At 37.0% G+C, this 15,241-nt stretch overlaps 2 protein-coding genes across 3 annotated transcripts; one reads left to right on the top strand and one right to left on the bottom strand.

Annotated features, from left to right (window-relative positions):
• On the top strand, positions 8,451 to 11,674 carry LOC107643533 (SNF1-related protein kinase regulatory subunit gamma-1-like). 2 transcript variants are annotated; one of them, XM_016347214.2, is made up of 6 exons: positions 8,451 to 8,604; positions 9,147 to 9,323; positions 9,473 to 9,897; positions 10,272 to 10,538; positions 10,617 to 10,789; positions 11,244 to 11,674. In XM_016347214.2, the coding sequence occupies exons 2-6, from the start codon at positions 9,155 to 9,157 to the stop codon at positions 11,521 to 11,523; spliced, it is 1,314 nt and encodes a 437-aa protein (XP_016202700.1). In that variant the 5' UTR covers positions 8,451 to 8,604; positions 9,147 to 9,154; the 3' UTR covers positions 11,524 to 11,674. The 2 variants fall into 2 exon arrangements, with proteins under 2 accessions (XP_016202700.1, XP_016202699.1); XM_016347213.2 differs by having other exon boundaries at positions 9,455 to 9,897.
• Positions 11,622 to 13,602, bottom strand: LOC107643532 (pentatricopeptide repeat-containing protein At2g02750). The gene has a single exon (XM_016347212.2). The coding sequence runs from the start codon at positions 13,511 to 13,513 to the stop codon at positions 11,633 to 11,635; it is 1,881 nt and encodes a 626-aa protein (XP_016202698.1). The 5' UTR covers positions 13,514 to 13,602; the 3' UTR covers positions 11,622 to 11,632.

Here is a 15,241-nt window from a genome sequence, read left to right as displayed (position 1 = left end):
CTGCCTCTTTGCCTTGATGATAATTTACTTTCATCTTTCTAAAAATAAAGACAAGAAAAGGGCAGAAAGACCTCAAAAACCATGGATTGCCAACTGGAGTAAGGAGCAGTTGGTCGAAAGAATGAGGGCGGAAATAGAGAAAAATATGGTAAGTCATCATAATATGTTGGGTGTATTTTATTTACCTGAATGCTGATAACTAAAATTTCTAATGTTTCAGGGGATTGTAAAAATGGCGGAAACAAGAGAAAAAATGAAAAAAAAAATAGAGAGAAAAGAAAAAAAAAACAAGAAAAAAAAACAAAAAAAGGAAGGCAAGTTCAACATCGTCTTCGGAGACAGAAACAACTGATAGTGACAGTTCTACCTCTGAGTTTGAGACTCGAGAAGACTTAGAGGATTCACCAAGAAAAGAACCCAGCAAAAAAGGAAAAAAGTAAGTACCATACTTAGGTGTATTTTCTTTATAAAGTTGGGTGTATTTTGTTTATCAAGTTGGGTGTATGTTGTTTATCCAGTTGGGTTTATTTTGTTTATTAAGTTGGGTGTATTTTATTTATTATGTTGGGTGTATCTTGTGCATTCATTTGGGTGTATTTTATATCTTTAGTATGTTTTAAATAATGATTGTTTGCATTCCAGAATGGACTCCAAAAAAAGAAAGAAGAGTCAAGAGGATTCTGATTCCGAATCCGAATCAACTGATGAGTAATGTTCTGAAATTATTACTCCTTTCTTTTGCCTTTGTTGTCAAGGTTTCATGTATTAATAGAGTGTCTCTTATTAACTTATAGAAGCGAAGAATCATCATCGGTGAAGAAGCAAAAAAAAAAAAAGAAAAAGACACAAAAAACACCAAAAAAGTAAGCACTTCTTTGGATAATATTTTGTGATAAAATTAATTTTTTATTTCTGATTCATAATTATTTTTTCCACCCAGGACACAATCCAAAAAGAAAAAGGTTGTTGTTGAGCATTCATCTCCTGAAGAAGATCAATCCTATCATGGGTACAGTACTTTGTAAGCTATATTACCGTCTATCATCAAGATTATTTTTGTTAACATCTTCTTTTATGAATGTAGTGACAGATATGAAATAGGAAGTGAAGATCTAGATGAATTGTTAAGGGAAAACAATGAAAATTCTGCTGCACAGGGGTATGTCTTGTTGGGGTGTATATTTCAGATTTTAGGGTGTTTTCTTTGCTAATAATTGTTTCTTGTTTCGCAGGGAGAAGGAAGCTGACCTGCGATCGACGGAAGGTCACTATGTCCCCTCTGAAACGTAAGAAGCTTTATTTAATAAAATCTTGTTATCATGATTTAATTGTATGATATTTTGTTTGAATAACATGAAATCTATTTAGACTACCGGACGTAAACTTGGGAAGTGATGATCCTTCCTCTCAAGGACTCACAGAACAAAGCAGTGTAAACAGACCGGCAGAGAGCATGTAATTTCTGTTTCAAATAACCGTTACTTTTGTTCTTTTATTACCTTCTACTTCTAATTCTGTATATATTTTTTTTAGAAAAAAAAGCCCTTTATTGTTTTATTTGAGAAAAAAAAGGCAGGAAAAAAAAGCAAAAACTGCAAGTATGTAAGTTCTCAAAAAACAAAGCCTGTCTTTCTTATGAATTGTTCGGGTATATTTTTGACTTTCTTTGGGTGTATTTTAGGTTGAGTCTGGTTGAAGAGTCAGCCAGTGAGCCGGCTGATTCGAATATGATGGTTGTGAGGGAAGAGACACCGTTCGAAGGTCTTGCAATGTGAGTTTTTCAAGAATATTTCAACCTTATAACCTTTTTATTTTCAAAGCCATTGTTAACCTTTCATTTTTCTTCTTGTTTAGAGTTCCGATTCAAGTTTGTCTACCAGTATCCCAAACAACCACTGTGCCAGAATTTCAAGAAACAACTGAGACAGAATATGAACCAACCCCTCTACTACAAATTGAAGGACCTACAAAAACGTAAGAAATAGTATTGGGTGTATATTTTATTACAGTATGGGTGTATATTGGGTTACAGTTTCGGTGTATATTGGGTTACAGTTTGGGTGTATATTGCCCCTAAATAGTTTTTTTATGTCATGATTAATTTTATGTGCCGTGCAGCACTCCTGAACCCCCCCCCCAACAACTTGAAGAAAGCACACCCACACTTCCCCCAGCTCCATCTAAAATGTAAGTTCATTAGAGTAAAATCAATGTATGGGTGTATATTGGGTTACAGTTTGGGTGTATATTGGATTACAGTTTGGGTGTATATTACCCCTGAATAGTTTTTTTTATGTCATGATTAATTTTATGTGTCGTGCAGCACTCCTGAACCCCCCAACAACTTGAAAAAAGCACACCCACACTTCCCCCAGCTCCATCTAAAACGTAAGTTCATCAGAGTAAAATCAATGTTTTAGTTATCATTTGTATATTCTTATTGTTATAATATGTTATACATAATCACGCAGTAATCCAGCCCCAGAAGACGCTGCTGCGTTGATGATGATGGCACGGACAGCATCATACGTTTCTAAAACGGATCCGATGCCATCATTCAGCCTTGGCTTCACTGATTCTAGCCAAGAAGAAACAACAATGCAGGAGGGAACGTCAATGCAAGATGAACACAGGGCAAAAACTCTAGAAACCCCAAAACTGCTGGAACAGTTAGAGGACCTGGTACATAAAATTGCAAGTGGTGGGGTGACAAAAAAAGAAAAAAGTCCGCCAATTCCAAAGGAGAGTGGGACAGAGAGTTTTGAGAAGTTTGAAACTCCTGTCAGGCCGAATTTAAATACTACTGACATGAAACAGAAATGCTACCATTGGGCTATACAAGTGAAGACCTACTCAAATGGGAGAACTGATGAGTTTGACGATGTCTGCAGACTCCAAGCCCAAGATAGATACACTCTGTCAAAATTCCACCTTGCATCACTCGCGCCTAAATCGCATATAGAAGCTGAGGTAATATTACAACAACATTAAGTTTTTTATCACCAAAATTAACTACAATGCTGATTGATGTAAAATTGATTTCGACATCTTTTTCTAGATTGTCACTGCCATGTGTTTCATCATAAACCAACAAAATATTCCAAGGTTTCAAGAAGAAGTATACTGTCTCCCCCTTGATATTGTGGTAAGGGTTGCTTCAACGAATTTTGGATGTATTTTTTTCATACATTCGGGTGTATTCTTTTTCTTATAGGGTGTATTCTCTTTATTCATTTGGGTGTATTTTCTGTGTCCAATTGGGTTTCAGTTGTTTATTCGTTTGGGTGTATTTTCTGGATTCATTTGGTTGTTCACAATTTTTGCAGAACATGGCCCTTGCAAATCATCCAGACGGCATATTCTTACAGCCTAAAAACGATAAGCCATTCAGGGTGGAAGACTACCTAATGTTCATACCCTTCTTGGACCTTCAAAAATTAAAATCGCATTGTTATGTAAGTTTTCATTTCTAAAACTACTTATTACCATTTTTTACTTACATGGCAAATAAACTAAAACAGTGTTCAATCTGAACATATTTCAGATATTTACACCTGTTTGCTATTCACATCATTAGTGGTTATGGATCGCTGATACAAGAAAGAGGAAATTTTATATAGTCGACCCATTACACAACAAATCTCCTTCCGATGCGAGAACTGCGCTGAATAAATTTGTTGTAAGTTGGTTCTGTGTTCTGTATATATATATATATATAGTTGGGTGTATTTCTATTTAATATAAGGTGTAACTATTAGCTCCTTTGGGTGTATGCTTTTATTGAAATTATTCATGTATTACTGATCTGTTTTGTATTTTAAGGGATACGTAATTTCACGAATTAAAGTATATGCTGGGGGCACCTCTGAAATCAAAGGACATGGATAGGGAAATTGTAGCACCATACCTTAAGATCTCGGGCCAAAAGACAAGGTATCAATCTTTCACTCTAAAAATTAAACTTTCCTATATGTAATTTATAATTTATTTTTCTGTTTTCAGCTATGACTGTGCTATCTACGTATTGAGGTGGCTTGAGATATTTGAGCCTGCAAACATTAAGAGGCGGAAGTATGAGTGGGACAATTTGCCCCAGGTAAATATGTTTAAAACTAAATAACTATGTATTACATTACTCAATTAACATGGTTGATTAAACAGAATATTCTTTTTTACTGTAGGACGAGGTAGACCACTTTAGAGTAGAATATGCTTCCCGGATTCTATTTCATGACATGAATCTCGACAAAGATGAAGCCATTAGGGGAAGTAATGCAATCAGACTGTCCAAGCCATCCTCGTTGTTATTGAGTCCATATTGTCAGATAGATTCTCAAGATGTTGAAACTACTTAATGTAAATGTTATATAGTTTGTAACAAATGGAAGACATGTTGTAAATATTTGACAATTATAATGCAGTTTATTGTGAAATTTCTTTCAATAATTAAACTCTGTCTGCTGTATTTAAAGTGTATGAATTACAGGTACTATAATATGAAGGAAAACATCAAACCAAAATATACACCCATAACCTGCCATTTTTTACACCCAAAGAAAGTTGAATATACATCCATAAATCTATCACCCCTAATGCTTTATCCCTAAAACCCTGAACCCTAAACACTTAATACAATCCATATGCAAACTGTATTTTATAACATAAAACCCATAAAATGTTGTAAAAAAAACAAACAGTATTTTATAACATAAAAATAAGGTTCTGAAGTATATATATGTATATATATGTAAAATGTGAAATACAAGAAAATTCAGAAATACACCCAAACGAACAGTGTTTTTACACCCATATTCTGTAACTATACACCCAAAGAATTATCCGCTGCTGCTGGTACCCTGAACTGATAATTCATAACACGTGCTTGATATTGGCTGGAATTTGAATGCACCACTGATGCAACATCAAAGAGGTTCAACTGAATATAACAAACTCACATATTAGCTAAACTATTAACGAGAAAATTAAACTCAATCACCATGTATTTAAAGAACATCACTTTTACCTCGTTTAAAGCTTTCGTTTTCTTCTTCTTTGTGGCATTTGCAATCTGTTTGTCCAACTTTAAACCTAGCCTATTTTTTGGACGTCCTCTTGTTCGAATCCTTGGAGGGTTTTGAAGCTCGTTAACGGATTCCAAGTTGGCGTCTTCGTGAGATAAAGAAGATGTGCCCTTCCTTTTGGCTTTCAATGATTCCATCTCAACCATGACGTTATCGTACGCATGGTGCAGAATTGCAGTCAGCTCCTCAGATTCGGATGCAAATTTGCAAATATTTTGCGAACAAAAAACCAATTGGTCAAACCTCTTGCTTCTTGGCTCCAACAGTGGCTCATCATGGCTGCTCTTGATGTGTGTGTGTCGCCTCTTTACCTTCTTGCTCCATCGTTCCAATATATATCTCAGTGACACTTGGCTTACTCGTTCAAAGCTTAACACGCTTAGTGCGTGACGGCACAATCTCCCTCTCGACTCGAATAATAAACATTGGCATTTACCTCAGCTGCTACTGAGTCGTAAGTAACCATAAAATTGTTGAATATTGAGCTGAAAACTTGTTCTCCAACCTCATATACTGAATAGCCTAGAGCAGAATTCGTTAATCTAGTGATGCAATTCGCCTTTCCTCTGAATTACGCTTGGACTTCCCTAAACTTTTGATGAGTGTACACATCTTGAAACTGAGCTTCAATGGAGGATTTGGTTGCACACGGTATGACCGTATGAAAATCTGCAGCATCTGATTCTCTCGCTGCTTGCTCCCTGCTTCCGAGGCAATTATCGTATTGTTTGACGAATTGAATAAGCGAGCTATTATGGGTAATAAACTTGTTTGTTGTTGGCATACAGGCCTCTAAAGCCCTTTTCATTGATGCGCATTGATCGGTGAGAAACCCTTTCGGAGCATTTCCTCCCATGCAACGAAGCCAACATTGAAATAACCATTTGAATGATTCAATTTCTTTGTTTTTCATCAAAGAGCATCCGAGAAGTGTTGACTGACCGTGGTGATTCACCCCGACAAAAGAACCACAAACCAAATTATACTTGAAACAAATTACCATAGTGCAGAATGGAAAATCATTAGATACACCCAACAAATGCTTTGTATACACCCAAAAACATGCAATATACACCTCTGCCGCGGATTCATAAAAATACATTAATTTAGCATCATAAACAGGGACAGTTTCTTACCTGTTTGTATTGTAGGTGGTGTCAAATGAAATAACATCTCCGAAATACTCAAAGGCAGCTCTACTTCTTGCATCGGCCCAAAAAGCCAACTTAATCGATTGATCCTCCTCGAGTTCAAGCTCAAAAAAGAAATTCTGATTCTTCTCTTTCATTCTTAACAAATATTTCCCGAATTCCTTTGCATCTTCTTGTTCGAAAACATTCCGCACTTCCCTGGTAATGTAATTCCTCACATCCTTTTCAATAAAATTTAACTTGCGGTGACCCCCGGCAGCCGCAACAAATGATTGGTAAGTTTTGCTTGGTCTAATACCGGCCTCCTCGTTATTCTCTATTGTACGACGAATGGACATGCTTAGTTCCCTGTGCTGTTTGAGCATCTCTGCTTTACTTGGACAGTAAGGGTGTGAATGATCCAGCACAACCTTTGAAATGATCCAAGCACCAACATCCTTCAATGTGTGTATATAAATTCTTGCATGACAGTTTAAACCGGCTGTCGGATTAGTCTTCTCGGTCGGAGATATTTTAGATTTCCATTTTCCTTCTCTGCTACATGTAATCAATTGATTCTTAATATCGTTTCCCTTCCTATTTATGCTCCGAACTCTTGTAGAAAAATCTGCAGCCTTAGCGTAGTTCCTGTAAAATTTTCCAGCATCTTCAATGGTGGTAAAAGTCATTCCAACCTTCGGAACAAACTGGTCATCAACAACAGAGAGAGGCTGTAGAATACACCATGTCAAAAACTAAAAATACACCCAATCATTGCTGATATAATACACCCAAACCGCAACAACTCAACTAAAATAACAAAAAAAACCATAAACTGTAAATACACAGGCTGCAGAATACACCATGTCAAAAACTAAAAACACACCCAATCATGTCTGATATAATACACCCGAACGACAACAACTCAGCTAACATAACAGAAAAAGCCATAAACTATAAATACACCCACACTTATCGCAAAAATACACCTAAAAAGTTCTGATCTACACCCGAGCGTCTGCTATAAATTCTAGATAATTAACCAAAACTAATACATTACATTCAATCCACAGATTCATGTTAACGTGTTAGTTTCACAGTCAATGTTCACGAATTATTCAGCCACACAATGCTATTCAAATGACTGCAACAAAATTCAGAGTAATCCTATGTAAATCAAACCTCAGGAACTTCGTTAGATTCAAATTCATAATCCACTTCACCCTGATTCAGCTGACAATCTGAGGTTGAATCATCCATAATCTTCAAAACGAGTTCAAATTTTGATTTCAGAAAACAACAAATCAAATAGAAAACGAAGCTGGAGTTGCAGAGAGAGGAACTAACGTAAATGACGAAGAACATACTAGTGAGAAAGGAGGGGAAAAGAACGATCGAGAAGGAGGGAAGACGCGCGAGAAGAAGAACGAGCAAATCTGAAAATAAGGAGAACGAAGAAGGAAAGAAATCTTTTAAATTTGGTAGTTATATATACGCGGGATCTTATATAGCGCGTGTATTGGACGTATGTGTAGCAGCGCGTTTTTTGGGTTATTCCTTAATGAACTTGTAAAGCATACAAGCCCTAATGACTTGTATGCAAAGCTTTTCTGTTTTTTTATATAAAGAAAAAGGTATTACTTTCGTGGTTTTTACAAATAAATTTGTTGATTTGGATAATAAAATTATCCATTATTTTTTCGTAAAATTAAGTTAGTTTAAATATAAATTGGTTGCTACAATTTGTTATCTTTTTGAAATTGACATTGCGAAATATTATATAGAATTCGTTTTTTAAAAAATACATTACATAAGAGTTTTTCAAAATAATTTGTTAAATTGAAATTAGAATTATATTTTTTTATTTAGGAAAAGTCTAGGAGATCAGTAATTTTTGTATTTTTTGGCCAGCATTTAACCATCAAATAAAAGTGGGTGATTTCTCACTATTAGATATAATTTCACACCATTAAAAATACTATTGATGACCAATTAATGATTACAAAACACCAAAATTACTGATCCTAGCATTCCTCTTTTATTTATTAGATTTTTTAAAATAAAGGATAATAAAAATATGTGTTTTACTCTTTACAAATATACACACAAATGTTATATATTTGGTAAAACAACCCGCGCATCGCGCGGGAACTTACCTAGTTTAACACTAATAAATATACAGTAATTGAGAACTTGAATGAGAGCATTAACAGCAACTATAGAGTGGTTGCGCTATCGTTAGACACGCGTCCTATCATGACACTTGGCATTGCGACCAAGCTCCAGGCTCATTCAAAAGCCATGCATAACCGCTTTTCCATTCTAGATCACACAAATAATAATTAACACTCCAAACACAAGTCCGATTCCACTGGAAATCACAAACTTGATAGGTATTACAATTTTTTCATCTCTTTCTGCTTTCAAATCATGTTACCATCTTCTAACCCCATGATTCAAATTGCAATTAGGATGCTGATTTTTACTCAAATATAAATAGCCAATTAGGATTTTTACTCAATCATTTCATCCTCCTATGTGACAAAAAACTAGAATGTGGTGATTAAGGTTTTGCAAAGTTGAATGATCCATCATATTAAATGCTTTATCATCACGGTTTAGAGCAGGCATTTGGTTGTATATAATCATATTTTTGTACAGTTCTAAACATGAATAATGTAAATTAATTTTGATATATTTTCTTTTTCGAAAAAAGGGTGTAAAATGTAAGTATTTATGTTAATATGGGATTATATAGTTGGATGTTTTATACGGTAAGCACAACGAATGAAACTTAAATTCATAATATATCATATAATTCATGCTCTTGAAAATGTAACAAAATCCCATGAGTCTTGCCTTGTTAACTAACAAAATCAAAAGGATAGCAATAATGTTGTAACATGAATGAATTAATACCAATATGCTGCTTCAGTTCAAAAGATGGCGCAAGAACAGGAGTGCAGGCCAAACACCAAAGATTCAAAGTTTGATACCTACTTCGAAACCATCCAATCCAGGAAGAAATTGCCAGAGACATTGCAGGAGTCATTGACAGATGCATTTGCAAAAATTCCTGTTTCTTCTTTTCCCAAAGTTCCTGGAGGAAAAGGTAAAGATGTTGATTATGCAAAGGCATTATTCTATCACCATCACCTTAATACTCTATGCATGCATGCATTTAATGTGATTCCAAGATCTCCATGGTCAAAATCAGTTGTAACCTTTAGAATACTTTGGTAGTGATTGAAATTTCAGCAGACTCATCGGTTGGCGAAGCCGTGAAGATTCTGTCTGAAAGCAACATATTAGCAGCTCCAGTTAAGGACCCAAATGCAGGAACCAGTTCAGATTGGAGGAACAGGTATCTTGGCATCATTGACTATTCAGCTATCATTCTCTGGGTGTTGGAGAGTGCGGAACTTGCTGCAATTGCCATATCGGCTGGCACAGCAACAGCTGCCGGAGTTGGCGCCGGAACTATTGGCACTCTGGGAGCACTGGCATTGGGAGTGACAGGTCCTGCTGCGATTGCCGGGCTAACTGCAGCTGCAGTGGGAGCTGCTGTGGCAGGTGGCGTAGCTGCAGATAAAGGACTAGGTAAAGATGCTCCCCTAGCTGCTGCTAATCTGGGGGAGGACTTCTATAAAGTACTACTGGAAGAAGAACCATTCAAGTCAACAACGGTAAGCGTGTTAATGGCACACGATGATTCTTGAGGTTTTTAAGCACTCAAACATTCGAAGTGAATGCAGCAATTATTACAACATCCCAAGAAAATGATATAACAAACACAAGACCTAAGAGAAAAGGAATAAAAACCCACCAAGACCCAAGAGTGCTTGTTTCATATAAATTGTTCCTTGTTAATTTCAAGTTCTTATCTTGGTACAGACATTTTTTTTTCCTGGGTTTGTTAGACATTTAGTGCTATTTCTTGTCAATCATATCAACAGGCACCTTTTGTTTCAGCCGCAGCATGGGTCCTGCATATTCTATTTGGAATATTTTCTTACTTAGGTCCTTTTCTTAGCTCCATGTTAAAGATTTTCGGTTTCAGGTGCGATCAATACTTAGATCATATCGATGGGCACCTTTTGTTCCAGTTGCAACAAATAGCGTTATGTTGACCGTGCTGCTGCTCCTTTCAAAGTATAGGCTGAGGAATGTACCCGTCATAGAACCAGGCAAACCTGATATAGTAAACTTCATTACTCAGTCTGCAGTTGTTCAAGGACTTGAAGGTTGCAGAGGAAGAGATTGGTTTGACTGCATCGCAGATAGGTCTATATCATTTCTCGGACTCCCGTTTATGTCTCCTGAAGAGGTAATAATAGCTGTTCAGAATTTTCAGCTCCCTTCAGTGTGAAGAGTTCAAAATCATTTTATATCTCTTCCTGGTCAGGTTATTTGCATTCAGAGCAATGAATTGGTTCTTGAAGCTTTCAAGCTTATGAGAGATAATCAAATCGGTGGTCTTCCTGTAATCGAGGGGGCAAAGAAGAAAATTGTTGGCAACATAAGCATAAGAGACATCAGATTCTTGCTGCTGAGGACCGAGCTTTTCTCCAATTTTAGGTAAGACAGAATAGAAAACCATGAACCTGCAAAGGTTGATAATAATCATTAAAGAGATATATAAGTTAGTCTGTAAAAATCTCCAAAATAATATGCAAATGGTTTCAACATTTTCAATAATAAAACACTCGGGAGAAAAACATAAAGATTTTGAATTTGGAGGGAATAGATATTTTAAAATAGTTAATACTTGTATATTCGGTTATCTCCAAAATCAGATTATCAAACAATAGCATTTTCATTGACCAAAGAAAAGAAATTGATGATGAGTTTTTAATGAATATTAATCTAACCAGGCTGAATATTATTGATCACCTAATGCTAATATACATGTGAGCATCAGTGTGTACAGTGTATGTGATGATTCTTTTCTTTCTTCCTTATGGTAATCATAAAAGCTTGTTGAAAACTGATTGCTTAGTGGTCTTCACCATCCCTTTATTTTGACTTTCAGGAAGCTTACTGTGAATGATTTCATGAACAAAATTGCTGCAGCAACCCAAGAAACTGGAAAAATTGCGCGGCCCATAACATGCAAGCCTGATGCGACGCTGGGGAGTGTAATCCATACACTTTCTTCTCAGTCTATTCACAGGATTTATGCAGTAAATGAGCAGGAAGAACTGGTTGGAGTCATCACTCTGAGAGATGTAATCTCTTGTTTTATCAATGAACCATCTTACCATTTTGACGATTACTATGGGTTTGCAGCTAACGAGATGTTGAATCACTGATTTGCATTGAAGTTTAAATAAATAGATGGAACACTCTTAAATGTAGCACACTCTTTTATGTTTCCACAAAAAACATTTGATTTTTAAGTTTGTATCGTATAAGCAATTCTCATGCAACATCAATCATACTAAAGCCAGAGATTTTGTCCAATCCTTTATTGGTGATTATCCCTCTTATCCTTTCGACCTCGTGCCATCTCCCTAATCCAGCATAAATGTTAGACAAGACCACCAAAGGAGCTGATTTTTCTGGTTCTATATCTAGAAGTTTCATAGCCATTTCTTCACCGAGATCAGAATCCAAGTATCTCTTACATGCACCAAGCAAAGAATCATAAACAGATGCAGGTGGCTCGACCAATTCTTGCACTAATTCTCGAGCTTCGTCCAACCGGCCGGACCGACCTAGAAGGTCAACCATGCAACCAAAATGCTCAGGCTTTGGCAGCAAACCATACTGTTTTTTCATCATTTTGAAAATTTGTAATCCTCTATCTACCTGACCTGTGTGGCTGCAAGAAGATAGGACACTAACTAATGTTGCACTGTTTGGTTCAACTTTTTCTAGTAGCATTCTATCAAAGATTTCAAAGGCTGATTCATAGTCTCCATTTCTTCCATACCCTCCTATCATTGCATTCCAAAAAGCCGGGTCATTTGGTTTTGTATCAAATCGGTCAAAAACTCCTCGTGCCAAAGAAGCACGGCCACATTTCATGTACAAGTCAACTAAAGCAGTTGCTAGAAAATCATCCCTATCAATATCACCTCTTATAGCATACCCATGTATCCCTTTTCCATGTCCTAATGCAGATGAATCTGCAAACGCTGACAAAAGACTAGTAAGTGTCTTCAAACATGGAGCCACCCCATTAGACTGCATTTCCCTGAAGTATTTAAAAGCTTCAACACACCCCCCTTCTTGTGCAAATCCACTGATCATGGTGTTCCAAGTCGCCGAATCGGCTTGCAATCCTTCTGACGCCATTTTCTCAAATAAACCAACAGCCATATCACACTGTGCATTCAGCATCATCCCAGAAATCATGGAGTTCCAAGTGATCAAGTTCCTATTGTTCCTTTCAGCTGCATTGAAGACATCGAAAGCAGCACGCCAACCACCACACTTGGAATACATGTCCACAAGTGCAGTAACCAACATAACTTCATCATATGAGGCAAATTTTAAAGCAAGCCCATGAACCTGTCTACCAAAACAAGCATACAACAAGGTAGCACAAGCAGAGAGCGCAGACACCAAAGTCACAGAATTGGGTTTAACCTCTAAAAACCCCTCCATCATCATGTCCTTAAACACGTCCAAAACCAAGCGAGGAACCCCATTTTGCAACAACCCAGAAACAAAAGCGTTATAACTCACTACACTCTTCAGAGGCATTTCCTCAAACACCTCACCCGCAGAAACAACATCACCACAATTTGAATACGCAGTGACGAGCGAAGTGGCAACATAAACATCAAACTCAACTCCCAGCTTCACCGCCAAGCAATGCACCTGAACGACATGGCTCCACATACCGCAATCAGAGAGCAAACACGAGACGGTGATGGAGCTGGGCCTCAAGGCCCAGAATCCAATTCGCCGGAACACCCTCAGAGCCTCCCCTGGAGGTCCATTTCGCGAGAGCCCAGAAAGCACCGCATTGAAACATGCAACATTCCGTTGCGGCATTTCGTCGAACACCTTGAGAGCATCGGGTAAGAACATCGCCTTCGAGGCATAGGCAGCGGTAAGGGCGGTGGAGGCGTAAGGGCATGATTGGAAACCGGTTTTGAGGAGATGGGCATGGAGGATTTGAGAGTGGGAAGGTGAAGAGAGGTTGGCACATGCTTTGAAGAGTGGCGGGAATGTGAAGAAGGAGAGTGGGGTGTGGGAAGAACAAGAGTGCAGCTTCGAGAAGAGGTTGAGAGCTTCTCTGTATAAACCATCTGAAACCAATTTTGCCAGCAGAATAGTGTCTCGCGTCATGGAATGGAATGTCGTAAGTATAGCAACGGCTTGTTTGTTGAATTATTTCAAGAGTAAAACCCTTTCTGGCCATCCTTGTGTACACTAAAATCAGCCATCAAAGTCAATTATTAATATAAAATACATGTTAAAATATAAATAAACATTAAAAATAAATTAAATCACACAAATATTTATATACAAATATCTTAGTGGCTAATTTTAATGTACAAATAGCATTTTTGATCCCGATTTTCATTTTAGACGATTCGTATCCTATTGATCGAAAAATAAAAAAACAACGGTTTGTATCCATGTATTTTATAAATGCTAATAAAAATATTCATTAAAAAAGAAAACTAACGTTGTACTCATTAAAGATGGATTCTACACAATAAAAATATCTAAATCTTAAATTTTTATTGAGTTTTCAATAAAATTTTCAATTTACCCTCACTTTTTATATTCAACGGACTTTAATTTCACTACCGCCTCTTCTTTCTCAAATCATAAACTTTTACATCTCTATTGCCACCACTTTAACCATCTTTTCTATTCTCTACTACTCCACTAACCACCACCGCTGCCATCTTTCTATACTGACGATGACGAAGACGACGACAAGGCCTCCATGCAATCTGTCCATTTCCATGCAATACTACTACCTCCTACGGCACCCATTCCAAGCCCCGTGACGGTCCCAGTGTTGCCCCAAACCCGCGCACAAATTACCTCTACTTTAGCATGATGGTAAGTTCAGAGTTTAGAGCTACCGAATTCAAGCTCCAACAGTGTCATCGCACAGAGATGTCCCAACGCCTCTCTTGCCAAGACCCCCGTATAGTGCCGCCACAAGATGGAGAAGCTCCGGAAACGATACCGAACCGAGATCCAGCGCGCAAAGTCCCTTCGTGTGGCACGATTCAACTCCTCTTTAGTCCACTTCAAGCTCATAGACTCCATAGAGAAAGGTTCATTCCCTGTCAAGCCAGAACGACTCCAATTAGTAGCAAATCATTAACTTTTTCCTAATTTTTGGGTCCTATTGTCCTTATGATGCGAATGTTTCAAGCCAAATTGGAGGTATTTTTTTTAATCTTCATCTGTTATTAACTACAATGAATTAGTCAAGTGGAAGAAAAAAAAAGACCGTCTTCATTTTCTTTTTTTTTTTAATTTTATTTCGTTGGCTTCACTAATTTTTCTCTTACTTTTTGCTAGTGACTTGTGATGCTGGCATGATAGAAGATGGAGATGCCATCATGGTGGCGGTGGTGGAGTAGCAGAGAAGAGAAAAAATGGTTAAGGTGGTGGTAATAGAAGAATGTGAAAGTTTGAGATTTGGAGAAGAAGAGACGATAGTGGAGTTGAGGTTGAAGATAAAGAGTAGGAGTAATTTGAGAATTTTATTAAAAATTCAACAAAAATTTAAGGTTTGGATACGTTTGTCATACAACTTATCTTTGATGGCTACAACATTAGTTTCGTTCTTTGATGGGTATTTTTGTCCGCGTTCGTAAAGTCCATAGGTACAAATGGTTGTTTTTCCTCAGAAAATAATAACTCACCTCTTATACTTTTTTTTTTGTTAGACACATGAGTTCTTCTGTGAGATTTTTTGACAAGTCTTGACGGAATTTGATGATATGTCATGTTGGGCTCTATGACGTGGCGTCCCTTTTTCTATGTGGACTATAACCATTCGATTATAACACTTAAACTCTTGTCGAATCATCAAAATGGCGTCGT

This window comes from Arachis ipaensis, chromosome B05 (assembly GCF_000816755.2).
Source record: "Arachis ipaensis cultivar K30076 chromosome B05, Araip1.1, whole genome shotgun sequence".
Lineage (NCBI taxonomy): Eukaryota > Viridiplantae > Streptophyta > Magnoliopsida > Fabales > Fabaceae > Arachis > Arachis ipaensis.
Note: the sequence above shows the minus strand (reverse complement) of the source record. Positions and strands in the feature narration are given on the sequence as shown.